This window comes from Benincasa hispida, chromosome 12, assembly GCF_009727055.1.
Source record: "Benincasa hispida cultivar B227 chromosome 12, ASM972705v1, whole genome shotgun sequence".
Taxonomy (NCBI): Eukaryota; Viridiplantae; Streptophyta; class Magnoliopsida; order Cucurbitales; family Cucurbitaceae; genus Benincasa; species Benincasa hispida.
This window is the reverse complement of record NC_052360.1, coordinates 75,889,041-75,905,252: the sequence shown is the minus strand read 5'-3', so window position 1 is coordinate 75,905,252 and position 16,212 is coordinate 75,889,041. Positions and strand designations below refer to the sequence as shown.

Here is a 16,212-nt window from a genome sequence, read left to right as displayed (position 1 = left end):
ACTTTTTCACCGCATCATACCCATTACCCACAGATATTTAGTAGCTAGAATTTAGCTAGGATTTGCTAGAATTTAGCCGGAGATTAAAAAAAGCAAATATATGAGAAATTATATTCATAAAAGAACCGGATTATCATGAAACAAAAGGAAATGAGTGTTTCATGAATTAATATAATAATTAAAGATAGAATGGAAAATGAATAGAGCAGCAATTGACCATTGATTGTGGAACACAAAGAAAAGGAATTTATAATAATTAAAAAATGATTGGAAGATTATATTTTAATTAAGTAACAATAAATAAAAATAAGTTATTCTATCCGCTAATCAATGGGAATGCAGTCAAACTGAAATGATCAATTCCACTAATTTTGCGCACTACTACGTGGCCTTCAGACACTAATTTCAATTTTTCTTAAAAAAATCCTTTTTTTTTTAATAAATAAAATTGAAGTCAAGATGTAGATTGTAGAAGAAGGAGAAAGGAGCTGTGAGATTTTTAATTTTTAATTTTTGGTATCAAATTGGGGAAAATAATAATAATAATAATAATAATAATAATGATAAAAAAAATATTTATTGATATTTGGGTCTTCCATTTGTGCCTGACGCAAGCTGAGAATGGAGGAGTTTGAACGAAGAAAAAAGTGGCATTGAGATTGAGGGCTTTTCTTCTTCATCTTCCATCTCCTCTTCCTCGTACTCTCTGCAACTTTTTTTTTTTTTTTTTTTTTTAAAAAAAAATTCTTTTCCCCCTTTTTGACTTCACCAATTTCTTCGATTTCTTTCCTTCTCCCATTTTCTGAAGGGACATACCAGAACAAAAGGAGCATCAAAATGAAGACTTCTTTGAGGAAGTTGAGGGGTTTTGGACTGCATAAGCACGAACCTAGGGACCGTATAGATCTTCGTCCTTTGGCTCAATTGGATGAGCTTGCTCAGGCTTCTCGGGTATCTTCTTTTGCTCTTTCTCGCTTATCCTCTTGGGGAATTGCCAATTCTAGAGGGAATTGCGCAATCTATGCCAGGGTTGTTTTAGTTTTCTTCAATTTTTAATCCCCACTTTTTGTTTTTGCTTTTTCCTTTAATCTTCTCAGTCTCCTGAAGTTTTTAGCTCTGTAACTCAATTCTTACTATTGGGATTTTGTTTCTGGCAATTCATTTACATGTTTTAGATGCACGAGGAAGAATGGAAATGGGAATTTAGGGTTTTGGAAGTGGTGGGAAGAGATTGGATTCTCATTTCTTCCCCTTTTTTCTTCTTTTTCTCTTTCTTTCCTTTTTCGTAGGAGTGTTTCAGGATTATTTTAAGTGTTGATGTCGTGAAATTTTTACTGGTTAGTGTGGTATTGTGCTTTCAGGACATGGAAGAAATGAGAGACTGTTATGATAGCTTACTTTCTGCAGCTGCCGCTACAGAAAATAGTGCTTACGGTAAAATGTTTAGATCAATCAATGTTCTAACTTATCGAGTTTCAGTTAACTGTCTTTTATATCTCTTATCAGCAGCTTGAATGAAGAGGCTGTTATGATCATGGCTTACTTCATTTACATGCTTCCCCTTACATTTTCTCTGCAAATAAAATGCAATAAGATATGAATGCTATGTTTGCCGTGATCTTATTTTGATTGTAGATTTAAGGATAAGGTTGATATCGGTATACATACAATTGCAAAGGAATGAACGATCTAAATAGGATGCTCTTACAAACAATGCTCAATGATATGAACTCTATGGCTCTTTTAGCCAATGTTGTTGCACTTTTAATTGTTATTTAGGGAGGTTAATTTTCAATTCCCACGTAAAGTGGTTTTGTGGATTTTCTTTTTTTGTTCTAACCTTTTTCCCTGTGGATTTTGTTAATAATATCTCAATACTTCTTGCTTTTGTACTCACTGACTTTGGATGTATCTATATATGAATGCAAGAGTTAAAGTTTTGCTACCACAAGGAGATTCTGCTTTATTTAAATTTATTTCTTTGAATGCATAATGCTGCGTGGCTCTTTTACTTTCATGATACATAATCTTGAATTTGAGCCTTTCTAAATCTATATGGGATGTCAGATCTTAAGATCTCTAACACCGTTGGCATAGCTGGTTCTGCAACTTCATCATTTAACTGTGGTTCTTATGCCTTATTTTTAGAATTCTCAGTCTCGTTACAAGAAATGGGTGCATGCCTTCTTGAGAAAACCGCCCAGAATGATGATGAAGATAGTGGTATGTTAAATGTAAATTTTCTCTCGATGCCATTAATTACAATGGGTGTGTATGATGAGTGATGACCATACACTAATAATTGCATTGGTGTATCTTAAATCCTGTTAATTAACTTAGTTTAAGGACATACGGTTTCTTGGTGTCATATTTATATCCAGAACTATGTTTTCCGAGTAGGGTGTTATGAATGGATATCTGCTCATTTCCTTTTGCTATATACGTGCAACTGTTCTGTTCTCAAGCATTCCTCCTATTTGAATAGGTGCTAATTGTCGAGTCTTGAGATTTTGGTGCATTTTGCTTTTATTTGTTTTAGGTGGATTATTTTATAAACTTCTTTTTCTTTCAATTTCAATTTGGTGGATGCCTCGTTCTCTTGACTTATAGCAATCGTTTTGCTGATTAATAATTTTTCTGTTACCAGTAAAAAAAAAACAATAAGGCTAATTGCATGAAGCTACTTTCTGTTGAAGCTTTTTTATTAGTTAAATATTTTCCAAGTGTGGTTGGCTTTGTTACCAATTATCACTACTCAAACTTGCGAATCATGAGTTATGTGTCTTCTCACCCCCATGCAGGCAAGGTTCTGCTAATGCTCGGAAAGGTGCAATTTGAGCTCCAGAAACTTGTTGATCGATATGTGAGTTGGCTTCTCCTCTCTCTCTCTCTCTCTCTCTCTCTATTTGACATTCTATCTACCTATGTATCTAATGTCAAAGCTCTTGGGTTTTGAGTGCTAAATTCAGTATGCTTCAACTTTTCAGCGCTCTCATATTTCACAAACAATAACACGCCCATCTGAATCTCTTTTGAATCAACTTCGAACAGTTGAGGTATGTCCTTGATGGATTTTTTATCTAATTTATATGGCAACTGTTCTTCAGATCCTTTTTAGTAATTAGGAAACTGCCATACTACCATGTTTTTGGGAATCAGCTCATTATATATTACTGTTGTACATCCTCCATCACCGTTCCTGATATTGTTTGGGTGTCATGCATCTATGGGCATCTAGTTCCCAGCAATGAAATCTGTGTTGAGGATTAAGAATGTCCTGCATAACTACTTCTAAATGTTGAAGGTTTGTAGTTGGCTGCTGTCCCCATCCCCTACCCTTTGGTTGTTTGTGGGAGAATGATATCTATAGAATAGTGGAATAATCTGAACAGAAGTCTTGAAGGCTAAGAAACATGTCTTTTGCTCTTCTTTTCCTGGTTTAGACAGGAAACAGAGAATTCTTCACCCAAGGCTGAGATAGATGCTTTGGAAATTAGAAAGCCTAACTTTTTAAAGAAGTAATGAAAACCTTGTTTACTGTAGTTAATTCTCTCAAATTGACACATGATCAAGGGTCCGGCATGTGCAAGTTTGATGACAGCTTATTTTCTTGTTTTTAGTTGTTATCCTTTTGCTATTTTCTTGTTTGATTGTTTATTTCCTATAATTTACCGCAGTTGCAACTTCAGTTCTTTCTGCGTGCATGTGTGTAAAGCTTGACATGGTTATTGGATTGTGTTTAAATCCGCACATGATTATTGGATTGGCTATGTTATATTACTACTGCAATCTAGATTTCGCTCTGGGTTTTGTACTGTTTCCTGTATGTCATTTAACTTCATTTTGTTTGTGAATAGATTGCATTTAACAACTGTAAGGTAACAATATTGTGTGTGTTTTCATTGTATAATTGTCTCAATTTTGACTATATTTTGAGTAGAATATTGATATGAAGCACTTAACATACTGGCGTTCACTTGGATGCAGGAGATGAAAAGGCAATGTGATGAGAAAAGGTTTGTTGCAAATAATTGTTCTTACTTAAACCCACATGCATATGAAAAACCTGGTTTGTGGGTTAATGTTCTTTCTGATGATGTTCTTCTACGTCATTGTATATTTCACAGGGAAGTATATGAGTACATGAGACAGAGGCACAAGGAGAAGGGGAGGTCAAAAACTGTCAAAGGAGAAAGTTTTACATTGCAACAGTTGCAAACAGCCCGAGAAGAATATGATGATGAGGCAACATTGTTTGTTTTCCGGTTGAAATCTTTGAAGCAAGGACAGTCTCATAGTCTTCTCACACAGGCTGCACGTCATCATGCTGCTCAGGTTCGGTTGTCCATTTCATGGGACTTCTCCTTTTTCCTTTTTAGGTCTTTACTCTGCATTTTATTTTTGATGATTTACATCATCTCCTGCTTGGAAACAGCTGTGTTTCTTCAAGAAGGCACTTCAATCTCTTGAAGCAGTGGAACCACATGTTAAATCACTGACAGAGCAGCAGCACATAGATTACCGGTTCAGTGGACTGGAAGATGACAACATGGATGATGGACATCATGATAGTGTCGATGATGATGATGATGGCTATGATGAGGGTGATGATGGGGAACTAAGTTTTGATTATGCGCAAAATGATCATGATCAAGCTATTTCAACATTACGGAATTCAGAGGTTATCATTTAATTTAAAACAACGACTCAATAATTTCTGAATTTTTTTCCTTTCGTCTGTGCATTTCATGGGGACATTTGAAACAGGGTTAAAGAGAACAACTAATTGCATATGGTCTCTGTAGGTTTGTCTGTTGAACTCAATTCTTTTGTAATCACCATAGTTTGGCCTACTGATTAAAGCGATAAGCTATAAACCTAAATTTATATCTTTGAGGTCATGGGTCTAAATCATGGTAGTCACCTATATGGGATATGAAATGTCGTATGGACTTGATGTCATATATTCTAAGGGTTGGACATTTCTGGAGTTCTATCTTTTAGTGATTTGGCATTTGGGAAAATGATCTGTTCTGCACCGTGTTTATGTATATTCAGTGTGTTGGAACAGCAGGATGTATGGGTAGTAGAGAAGGCATCATACATGGTTTAGTTGTTGAATTTAAGCACTCAAATATATGCTAATTGTGTAAGTGTATCAATGATGCAGTTGGACCAGCCAGATCTTACATTTCATCATGTGGAAGCTTTGAAGGTAAACACAGTTTTCTTATTGTGTTTATGTTTATGTATTAATTATAACTACAATCTGAAATTTCTTCCTTTGTGTTATTATCCTGGAGAGAGATCATTTTGTAGGTTATGTAGATTCAAAATATCACTTATTTTTATAACGTTGGTTAGTGTATAAGTACATGCACTGCATGCGTCACGTTTCCTTCCTCGATGGAGTGCTGGACTTTGGCAATAGCTGCTTTTCCATATCAGTTTCACATTTAACATCTTTGATACATGAAAAGTACGAAGAAAATGCAGTCTTCCATTTTCAGAAATTTATGTTTCTATGTGGCTCCTTGCAGGAGAATCTGGACAGAAATCGTAGGAATTCCTTTTCCTTTGGTGGTAGAACAGTAAGTCAGTCTGCTCCACTTTTTCCTGATAAAAAATTTGATGCTGCTGAAAGAATAAGACAGATGCATCCTTCATCAACTCGGAAGTTTCATACATATGTTCTACCGACCCCAGCTGATACAAAGGGTTCAATTTCTGGGGTTCCTGGAAATCCTGTGCCTAGTACCATACAGACAATACGTCAGCAAAATTTATTGCGGCACTCGTCACCATTGGAACCAAGGAAGTACGACAAGTTAGTGGGAGATGAAAATATGGCAGGACATGGTGCTGCAAAGGCGCAGTCTATACTCAAGGAGAATAACAACACTAACGCATCATCCACTCAGCTGCCTCCTCCTCTGTCTGATGGTTTGCCACGGCACAGTTTAGCTGCTGCTTCTGATGCTAAAAAAATTAAGAGACTAGCCTTTTCGGGCCCTCTAATAGGTAAGCCATCAACTAACAAGCCTGTTCCAGTCGAAAACCCTCAGTTGTTTTCAGGACCTCTCTTACGAAATCCAATACCACAACCTTTGTCATCATCACCAAAAGTGTCCCCAGTTGCTTCCCCTACTTTTATTTCCTCACCTAAAATAAATGAGCTCCATGAGCTTCCTAGGCCTCCTATTAGTTCAACATATAAGTCGTCAAGACCTTCAGGTTTAATTGGTCACTCAGCTCCTTTGGTATCCAAAAGTCAAGGACAATCTGCTGCAACTAAAGTTGTTGTAAGGAGTGCGGCATCTCCATTGCCAATTCCTCCTCTCCAAACCATCACACGTAGTTTCTCCATTCCATCCAGGAGTCCTAGGGAGACAGAGACCTTATTTCACGAGCCGAAACCTTTGGAAACTGTTCGATCTGCTGAAATGGTATTAGACACATCTTCACCTCCCTTATCACCACTTACCTTATCTAACAACCAGAGTCATACGTCAACAGGTTCAGAGAATGGTCCTGCAGTTAAAGGTAATAAACCCCTTCGCTGTTGATTATTCTCCATGTCTGTAAGTTAACTTTCCTAATCTCTTAAGATATCTCGTGAACTAGGTTTTACACAAATTGTGAATATTCAGGTAAACCTCAACATCTGGGGTTTTAGATTGAAGCATGGGGTGCCTTACCGTGTAGTTAGATGAATATGAGAAGTGATATTAGTTTCAGTTTACATTTGTTAGGTGTTCATGACCATCTCATCGATGGATGCACGGGGCATCTGGATATTTGATTTTCAAAAGACGTTACTTGCTCTGTTACTAGATTCAACAACTTTTATGTTTCTCATGCTAGAATGTGACATTGATAAATGGTGTTACCATATTTTGTTTACAAGTAGATAATATCCATGTTGCTTTACATTGATAAATGATGGTATTTATTTTTGAGTCTTTTAACCTGCCTATCCATACATAGATTCCAATGATAAGATATTCAGTTATTGTGATTAATTTGCACCTACCGTAAAATTATGACACGAGACAACAGTGAAAGTCAATACAATATAACTATGACATTCATTATTGTCCGACCTCGGTCCACGCATAGATTTAGACAGATTTTAGATTTGGATATTATTTTCCCTCTATACTAACTATATATGTTGAAAATCAATTGAGATGGATATTGATAACGAAGGCGGGACGAGACCCTTTGGAACCACTGTAGTTAGAAAGAGACCAGAGCACATTTAGTAATCAATGCTGCAGGGTTGTTTGAGGTTGAGAAGATTTTTCATTTTGGGGTGGTCTCATGGGTAATGTATATGAGAAACTCGTTTAAATCATAACTGTTGACCTATGCTGAGTTGAGTTAGAACTAAGAATTAGGTTGACTTGTGGGTAAAACCTGAAACAAATCAACCAACAAGATTGCTTCTTAATTATGTGGTACACAAACTCATGACGACATCCTTAGATTTGTCTTCTGTTTCTGAGCATGTCTGTCCTGTTTTCCAACGTTGATGTATTTTGCAACAGGTGCAGACTGAGGAAGCCTTATGTGGATATTATAGTCTGTCGATTGAAGAAAAAAATGGTCGGGGCCAAAGGTAGTCATTTCCAACCATCTTCGAGCACAGGTCTTATGTTGTAAATAATTCCTCATCAATTCTGTTCTCGTTTCATGGTGACCCTTTGGCACGTAATTAATTAAATAATTGCCATTGCGTTCATCACCGAACGAGTTTTGTATCTCCTCAAGCAATTAATGGAAAAAAAAGAACCACCCCCAGCAAAGGAAAAAAAAAAAAAAAGAACCCAGAATAACAAAAAATGATTTTCCCTTCCAATTTTGTACCCTTTAGTTTATATTTTCTAGGTTGAGAAATCAATGCTCCAAAATGTTGAATGTATTGTGATTTTCTTCTTTCATTCATGGATCAAGTAACCTTTCTTCAATTGATATGGGAAGGATTGTGTATACAAATTCCTCATTAGATGCTACTTTTATTTACAGTTAACCTGTATTACTGGTATTTTAGTTGTATATGAGTTTATGGATTTGAAGTGTCTGGTGTATTAGTTAGATTTGAATTGTGACATTAAAGTTTACCAGTGAGTTTCTTTTTAATCTGGTTTACCAATCTTACGCACCATACATGTTTTGGCTACATAAACTTAGAGGCTGTTTGAAATGACTTTTCAAACCCTTTAAAAAAGAGATTAAACGGTCCTTCAAAATATAAACTATTTTTTAAGTATTATAAAAGTCATTCCAAACAAACTCTCAGACTTTTGAACCTATTACCCAAGTTGTCTTACTCTTACAACTTACAAATTTGCAAAGGTTTTGAGTCCCTATTCTTTCATTAAAAAAATCTAGGTTTCTTAATTTTAGACTATCACATATGTTGATTTATGACGATTGTGAGGCAAACATCTCCCCCAATGAATCGTAATATACATTCATTGGATATTTCTTTTAATAGGGTTCTGCTCTCTATCTAATAGAAGTTAAATAGTTTTTGGTATGGTTAAGTTGGTTTGTTCTTATTTCAAATTGGTAAAGAATGGTTTCTACACTCTTCAGCTTCAAAATTCCTTTTGTACTTTTTTCTCTCTTTATTTAGCTAGAATTTGTGCAAACTTTTGTTTTGAATATTGTTCAACATCTGCCTGAATGATTTAGAAAGTGCTAACCAGAATGACCTCCCAAAAGTTTACATTACAATATTTTGATATGGAGTATTATAAGTGATACTATTTTTACAATACAGAAACCCTTTCTCCTTTTAACTGAGGCACATCAAGTCAAAACATCAGCAGGTTCCTCCATTTTCATATCTCACAAACCCCATTAGTTCTGGCCCTTCCAATCTTGGGTTGTTCTTGAAACTGCATAAATCGAACCGTAAATCGAAAATCAAGCAAACATCTATATAAAAAAAATGGATCACCGTAAAAACCAATAAGTTTGATCATTCACCTTTCCTCCGAGAACTTGGAGAAGGAGCCTGATGTTGGGATCGTCCCACACAGATCGTTATCCGACACATCACTATGAAGATGAAATTGTTAGATCATCACAGGCTATTATGACAATGAACGAAAGACAAATAATGTGGAAAAAATTTAATGTACTCACATGATTTTTAGGTTGCCAAGTTTTGTGAGTTGCCTTGGTATTCTTCCACTGAGCTTGTTCCCATTCAATCTCCTGTGGTTTCACATGAACCAACCATTTGATTTTAATCAAACGGTCCACAAATAACAAAATAAAAGTCGGTTTCTAGACTTTCAACTTTGATGTCTAATCAATCAATTTTAACACTTAATGAGCCACCAAATGTTCAAACCTACTCAAATTCAACCTGTCATATAATTCTTTAAAGAACAGTGCGAGTACATAAAAATAGACCAAGTTAACTATAGAGATTTAGTAGACTAATACATAATTGAAAGTTGAAGAATGAGATTAATGAAAGAGAAGACTGACAGGAAGTTGAGATTGGAGAGGTTTTTGATGGAAGAAGGAATGGGGCCAGTGAGGTTGTTGTGGTAGAGATCTAAGCTGATGAGGCTTTTCAACCGTCCGATCTCTTTTGGAATAGGACCCACCAATTGATTCATGTACAATTCCCTGCAACAACCAAACCCAACACCCAATCCCACATTAAAGTTTGCAATAAATAAGTTTGCAAAAACAGAACCACCAAAATCCAAAAATTCACATTCATTATTATTATCCCTTAAATAGTTGTTTGATTGACTTGGGAATTGAAATTGCTGACTCTTTCTTAAATAAACCCTTCAACTTCCCCCACCCTTAAACCAATTCTTCATTATTACTAACCTCCTCCTTTTCTATCTCTAAATTTGAACATAGTTAAGTAAATAAGACATTATAATTTAAAATCACTTACAAGTATTGAAGGTGCTCGAGATTTCCCAACTCGGGGACTAAGTTGCCCGATAGCTTTGCATTTCCAAGATCACTACATCAAAGAAGACATATTACAAGAGTTCGAATACAAGACTTACAACAAAGTCGACATATGATGAAGGTATTTACAGGCGAGTGACGTGGTTAGCGGAATCACAAGTGACATGGAACCAGGTACAAGGATCAACAAGAGTTGGATCCCAGCTTTGTAAGACATTGTTTGGATCCTTTACTGATCTCCTCAAGGCATACAAAGCATCACCTGTGTTCATCCAAAAACATTGCCCTCTGATAAGTTTATTTTTGCTAAAAAGAAAAGTGTGGGAGGAATAATAAAGATGAAACTTTTAGTTACCTTCAGAGTTGGATGTAATGGAGAGAAACAAATTTGAGAGGAAAAAAAGAGCAGGAGGAAGAAGAAGAAGAGGGAAGGTTGGCATTGTGAAGGAGTTTTTGAAGGTAGTGAGGAAAAAAGATGAAATTTTTATATATATTTATTTGAGAGAGAGAAATAGTTTTTTTTTTATGGTAAAAGAAGAGAGAAGTGAGAGAGCATAAGGGAATGGGAAAATGAGAGGGGTTTGGAGAATTTATAGAGCCCATAAAAGGGAAGAGGGTGCTGCTGCTGCTGCTGCTATTGCTATATTGTATTGTGTTATGTACCAATCTTGACATCTTGTTTTTGTTGCATATTATTTCCTCTCTCTCATTTTTTGGATTTTTTCTAATTGGTACCACAAAAAAGTGGACAATAACTCTATTTTACCATTCCACAAATGCTCTCTCTCTATTATATATATATATATATATTAAGAAGAAAAAAAAAAGTGTCTTTTTGATTCGTAAGTTTTTTTTTTTATTTAAATTTTCTATTTAGTCTTTATATTTCAAAATGTTATGGTTTTAGTGTTTTAAATTTTGAGTTTGATTTCAATTTAATCGGTTTCAAAATATTACAATTTTAACCTTCAGATTTGAGTTTTGTTTCAATTTGGTCATTTAAGTTTCAAGATTTACAGTGTTTAACATCGAATTTTTTTTAAATACTCATTTTTAGTCTATAAAGATAATATATATTAATTATTTTAAAAGAATTATAATTAATTAAGCTTTTCTATTTTTTCATCAATATTAAAATTAATTTTAAAATTTCACTTTATAATTATTTTAAATTAATTATAAAAGATTAGTGCAAAAGACTGAAGTGAGTATTTAATAATAATAATAAAAAAAAAGTGACATTAAAAATATAAATCTTGAAATCTAGAGACCAAACTCAAATTTTAAGCGAAAAATTGTAATATCTTGAAACCTAGCGACTAAATTCAAATTAAACTCAAATTTAAGGACTAAAATACAACATTTTAAAATATAAGGACCAAAAAAATATCTCCTCTATTTTTTAAAAAGGTTAAGTCTTAAGTTTGGTTCATGAGTGACTAGAGTTCTATTTAAATTTGTCTAATGATCTAACTTTCAATTTTTATGTGTTAGAAACCCTTTTTTATTTGCTCTATGAATTTAATGTTGATATGACAAATCATTTAAATGTTACATAAGGATTAAATTAATAGGGTCAACAATAAATACTTATTAGGTAACATGAACATAGTTCAAATAACATAAAGTATGAACTAGCCAAAAAAAAAACCTCAATCAGAGGTTCGACTAATTTGATCACTATAAGTCCTTGACAAATATAGGAGAGAGAAGATTTTTTTTTTTTTTGCCAATAAGAGGATAGCTCAACTAGCATAATATTTATACTATCAATCTCGTGGTTTGAGGTTCGATTCCCCCACCCCACACTTTAATTAAAATACCTCTTCAAAAAAAAAAAAAAAAGATAATTTTTTGTTGTTGTTTTCATTTAAAAAATAGCTATGAGATTTTTAGAGACAATTTACAAAAAGGTGAAAAAGGAGATGTTGTTGGACATAAATTTAGAGTGTTTGGGGTAAGAAGTGAAATAGTGAGAAGTAAGAAGTTACCAAGTCTATGAGTGGTGGATTCTTATGGTCAACGGTTTAAGATTTTGATAAGATATAAAATTGATATTTTTTTAGTCATGAGACTTACAAACTCTTTGGACCAAACAAGAAATGAAGTCCAGAAACTCCTACTTTCGGGTTGAAAAACACCCAAAAAAATTTAAATGAGTAGTTTAATTCTAGTGGAGTTAGACAATTAATCAACCAAAAAGAACCCACAAAATGACTTTTTGAAACTTTAATTTTTATTGGGTTTAGTAAGGACTAAAATAAAATGGGAAGAGTATGGATGAATTCGAAAAGAAAGAGTAAAAGAAATAGTTATGAAAAAATATGTTCCAATCCAAGTTGCAATTGGACAAATAGGGAATTAAATTTGAAATGAAGGGCATATGGTGGGAAGGTAAAATTTGGTAAAGGGATATGTTTGTAAAATGTGGTCCTTTCAATGGAATGTGACAATACCTATCTCTATGCCCTACTTTTTCCTACCCACCTAATTTCTTTTCTTTTCTTTTCTTTTCTTTCTCTTTCTTTTTTTCTTTTAAAACCAACAAAATTTCAACTAATACTCATTAATATTGTAAGAAGAGCATTAGAGCAATGATATTCTGTTTGAGTGTTTCTGTTTTTTTCTAATGATATTTTGAATTATTCCTTTAGAAAGGAGATTCTTAGTTACACTATTATGAATCACTTTGAACTTATTCTTAATTGCTAAGCACTTCCCTAAATTTTTTAAAAATAAAATAAATTTTAAGAAAATCAAAACAGATGCATAATCCACCAACATTTTTATAATAAATTTTTTTTAAAAAAAATTGTATTAACTATAGTCAATAAATATAATTTTGTATCTAATGAATTCTCGATATGTCTTTAAAAGGACGTTTGAGGCAAAGAGTTGATTATTATAGTTGAGTTATAATAGTTTGTGTTTATGGTGTAGATTATTTTAGTTTGAGTTATAATAGTATGTGTTTGAAATGTAAACTATTTTAGTTTGAAAAGGAAATAGTAAACACCGTAACAAAGAATAAAAAAATGATTAATGTAAAATAGTAAAAACGGTAGCAAATAGGAATTTTGAAATAGTTTTGATTGTAATTAATTAAGGATTACAAAATAGTATTTAAGTAGATGATCATTATAGTCTTAGAAAGTCTTTGCCTCAAACGCTCTTTAAAAATTTTTTATACTAAAAGAAATACTTAAAGTGCATCTTAGACTGAATCAATTTTTGTAACATCTATCAAATTTAAAAATTTGAAATACCTATAATAATATCACGTCAAATTACATCTCTAAGCTAAAAAATCAAGGGTAAATTTAAAGTTTTTTTTTCCTCTATTATATCTTAACAAAATGTCAAAGAATAACTTTTCTTTTTGAAACATCATTTATGAAAAACTTTTTTTTAAAAAAAAATAATAAAAAGCACTTTGGAAGAAGAAGCAGAAGAAGAAGAAGGGTGAGTGGTACGAAGAATCCCATACTTAAAAAAATCTTTTAAAATCTATTGGGCCAAAAATAGGGTTTATCAGACTGACCACCACTGACATTTCTTTATTCATTTTCTCTGTTTTTTTTTTCCACTCTCAATGATTATTATTAAAAAAAGGAAGCAAAAAAAGAAAAAGAAAAAAAAGCAGGAAGCTTTAGGAATAAAATTATTAAAAGAAAATAATTTGGTTAGAGAAAGAAAAGTGTTTGACTGGTTAAAAAGAATATGGATTTATGTTTTCTTTTGATTTGGTTCACCAAAAACTAAAAGCACGAGTGGGCATATTATAATTTATAGTTTTATTTAACCAATGGAGTTTTCGAATAATAATGTCTCACTTTGAGATTCGTGGGCTGTCGGAACCCAATTTTATTATTTCCCTTTCCTCCATCCATTTCTTTTTCATTCTATGAATAATATGTTTTACGTCCATTCACAATAATAATAATAATAATTAAAAAGTATTTAGAGGCATAATTACTTTACTCAAGTTTCTATCTGATTCTACGTTACAGAGTGTTCTCATTTTACTTCGAGACTCTTACTTTATAACATATTGTTTATATTAGGTATTAGCGCTCATGTCATTTGTCGTTGCACGAATCCACCCTACGTGGATTTGCATAATTTCGACAAAGAAACAAGATGAGGCTACTTGTAAAACAAAGAGAGAACTTCAGCATGCATGCTACTTGTCACATAGGGAATATGTATAAGCTTGAGTTAGATTGGACTTAGGCAGGTTTTACCCGTCATAGACTGAGCATTAAACCGCATTGAGTCTTAGGCTCTTACCAATCTCATCTTGTGACGACCCTATAGTTTTGTCCTGTTTTATAGCATTTGATCTCTCATTCATAACAACTTTTTTATCTACAATATCTAATATTTATACATTCACGAGGTTTCTTTTATTTGGTTGAAGTCCAATAATATCATTTTATAAAATTTACTTATATTCTTATTAACGAACTAACTATTGTCTTTTATAATTTAGCTTTGGACAACAAGAGCTATATTTACATACTTTACTAGGTTATTCGAATTAAATTAAATAAATTTGTAATGAAATTCATCATATTTATTGTAATTTTATTTTTCTAACTAGTCAACATCCACATTTATAGGTAAATATTGAAATTAATATTACATGTAAAAAGTAAAAGATTTATTATTAAAAGTTTTGTAGGGTTACATTAACAGCTAGTACCCTAAATTTTGTTTGACATTAGATTTAAAAAAGGAAAAACAATAGATATGGAATTACTTTGAAAGGAATATATATATATATATATACTTTTGCAGTGAAGTCAACTGAAACCAAATAATGGAAATACTTAACTTTCACATAATTTTTTTTAGAGGCAAAGAATCTACATTTATTGTTCTTGGACTACAAGAGGAAAATAAAGTTTTTCCCCCTTTTACACATAGGTATAATATGAAGTTAAAGTTTAAAAATATATTTGAGTAGAAAAAAGGACTGTTTGAGTATTATATTCAATTTTTTAATCAAATATTCCAACATATGTAAATTTGTAAAATTTAAATAGAAAATAATAAAGAAAATATCAATTTATACCCATTGGTGTATCCGTTAAAATTATGAATTAGTAATTTTATCAATTTAGATGAATTTACATCATCCTTCTGATTTCATTCGAAAAATATGAGACGTATAATTGTATTGTTTCAATTAATAAACTCTAAAAATCTCTTAATTGAATCAATTTAGACCCTTTATTAAGTGCACCAATTCTTACAGTGTAGACTTCTTCAAATATCAAATTAATAAAATGGAAGAATATAATTGATGCATGAATAATTTTCAAAGATAATCATACTAAGAGTTCAATTTGATTTGCTTATGAATGTCATTGATTGATCGATAAAATTATAAGTCTCATACATATCAAATTTACCATAATTGAGAATATAAATTAATACGCCCATAAAAATTTAGGGTTTTAATTGATACAATAACCTCCAAAATTTAGGGCTATTATTTATTTATTTTTTTTATAAAAAATATTCTTAGTTCAATGATTCACTTTTACTCATATGTAGATAAACTATAAATGGTTATTAAGCTAGTGAATATTAAAAACTTCTAAGTAGGTTACTAAACTTTAAATTGTATATGGTTTTATTTGGTTTCAACCAAACTATATTAACTATTACACAAGATTGACATGACATGTTTATTAAATAAATTTGGACTTAATTGGTGTGATATTATATATGCATACGCCAACATAGACATAGTTCAACTAACATAAAATATACACCATCAATCAAAAGGTTAGATGTTCAAATCTCCAAATCTATATATTCACAAATTCAAAAAAAAAAAAAAGAAAAAAAGAAAAAAGAAAAAAGAAAAAAGAAAAAAACATATTAAATAAAATATATTGTAATATTTTGTTAATGGTATAAACAACACAAACTAAATAGCATAGCCATATTCTATAAAGTAATTAATTTTTTTTTCATATAACTAAAATTTAATAGCTCAATCAACAATTTGAAATGAGCTTAGGAAGCATTTAGAATAATTATTCAAATTTTAGAGATTAAAAAAAGTTAATTATAAAAGCACAAAGATCAAATAGACACGGATTTCAAACGTAGGATTAAAAAAAAAAGAAAAAGAAATAGTTGGAAGGATTGGATGGGAGATGGGCTTTTTTGAGGGAGGCCCACTTAGAGGTGTGAAGAAAGGGAAGTGTGATTGCACATTGCAAGCATGTGAGACTCTTCTTT

At 32.2% G+C, this 16,212-nt stretch overlaps 2 protein-coding genes across 4 annotated transcripts; one reads left to right on the top strand and one right to left on the bottom strand.

Moving 5' to 3' along the window:
• Positions 1 to 542: 542 nt before the first annotated feature.
• Positions 543 to 8,058, top strand: LOC120092875 (uncharacterized protein At2g33490). 3 transcript variants are annotated; one of them, XM_039051119.1, is made up of 12 exons: positions 543 to 699; positions 809 to 951; positions 1,362 to 1,434; positions 2,149 to 2,223; positions 2,802 to 2,863; positions 2,988 to 3,056; positions 3,988 to 4,016; positions 4,128 to 4,335; positions 4,436 to 4,681; positions 5,171 to 5,215; positions 5,541 to 6,543; positions 7,557 to 8,058. In XM_039051119.1, the coding sequence occupies exons 2-12, from the start codon at positions 838 to 840 to the stop codon at positions 7,559 to 7,561; spliced, it is 1,929 nt and encodes a 642-aa protein (XP_038907047.1). In that variant the 5' UTR covers positions 543 to 699; positions 809 to 837; the 3' UTR covers positions 7,562 to 8,058. The 3 variants fall into 3 exon arrangements, with proteins under 3 accessions (XP_038907047.1, XP_038907046.1, XP_038907045.1); XM_039051118.1 differs by having other exon boundaries at positions 7,551 to 8,058; XM_039051117.1 differs by lacking the exon at positions 7,557 to 8,058 and having other exon boundaries at positions 5,541 to 6,940.
• A 538-nt stretch (positions 8,059 to 8,596) lies between these two features.
• Positions 8,597 to 10,602, bottom strand: LOC120092876 (leucine-rich repeat protein 2-like). The gene is made up of 7 exons (XM_039051120.1): positions 10,310 to 10,602; positions 10,084 to 10,216; positions 9,935 to 10,006; positions 9,508 to 9,651; positions 9,157 to 9,228; positions 8,998 to 9,069; positions 8,597 to 8,906 (listed from the first exon to the last, which is right to left on the bottom strand). Exons 1-7 carry the CDS (start codon positions 10,392 to 10,394, stop codon positions 8,831 to 8,833), a joined length of 654 nt encoding a protein of 217 aa, XP_038907048.1. The 5' UTR covers positions 10,395 to 10,602; the 3' UTR covers positions 8,597 to 8,830.
• Between the last annotated feature and the right edge of the window lie 5,610 nt (positions 10,603 to 16,212).

What these genes read in the sequence shown, in the direction of transcription:
- LOC120092875 (XM_039051117.1), top strand. Translation starts at nt 838, where the DNA reads ATGAAGACTTCTTTGAGGAAGTTGAGGGGTTTTGGACTGCATAAGCAC. An exon ending in AGCTTGCTCAGGCTTCTCGG is followed by an intron (nt 952 to 1,361) that starts GTATCTTCTTTT and finishes TTGTGCTTTCAG; the next exon opens with GACATGGAAGAAATGAGAGA. An exon ending in ATCATGTGGAAGCTTTGAAG is followed by an intron (nt 5,216 to 5,540) that starts GTAAACACAGTT and finishes GGCTCCTTGCAG; the next exon opens with GAGAATCTGGACAGAAATCG.
- LOC120092876 (XM_039051120.1), bottom strand. Translation starts at nt 10,394, where the DNA reads ATGCCAACCTTCCCTCTTCTTCTTCTTCCTCCTGCTCTTTTTTTCCTC. An exon ending in CATTACATCCAACTCTGAAG is followed by an intron (nt 10,217 to 10,309) that starts GTAACTAAAAGT and finishes GGATGAACACAG; the next exon opens with GTGATGCTTTGTATGCCTTG. An exon ending in CTTGGCAACCTAAAAATCAT is followed by an intron (nt 9,070 to 9,156) that starts GTGAGTACATTA and finishes TCATCTTCATAG; the next exon opens with TGATGTGTCGGATAACGATC.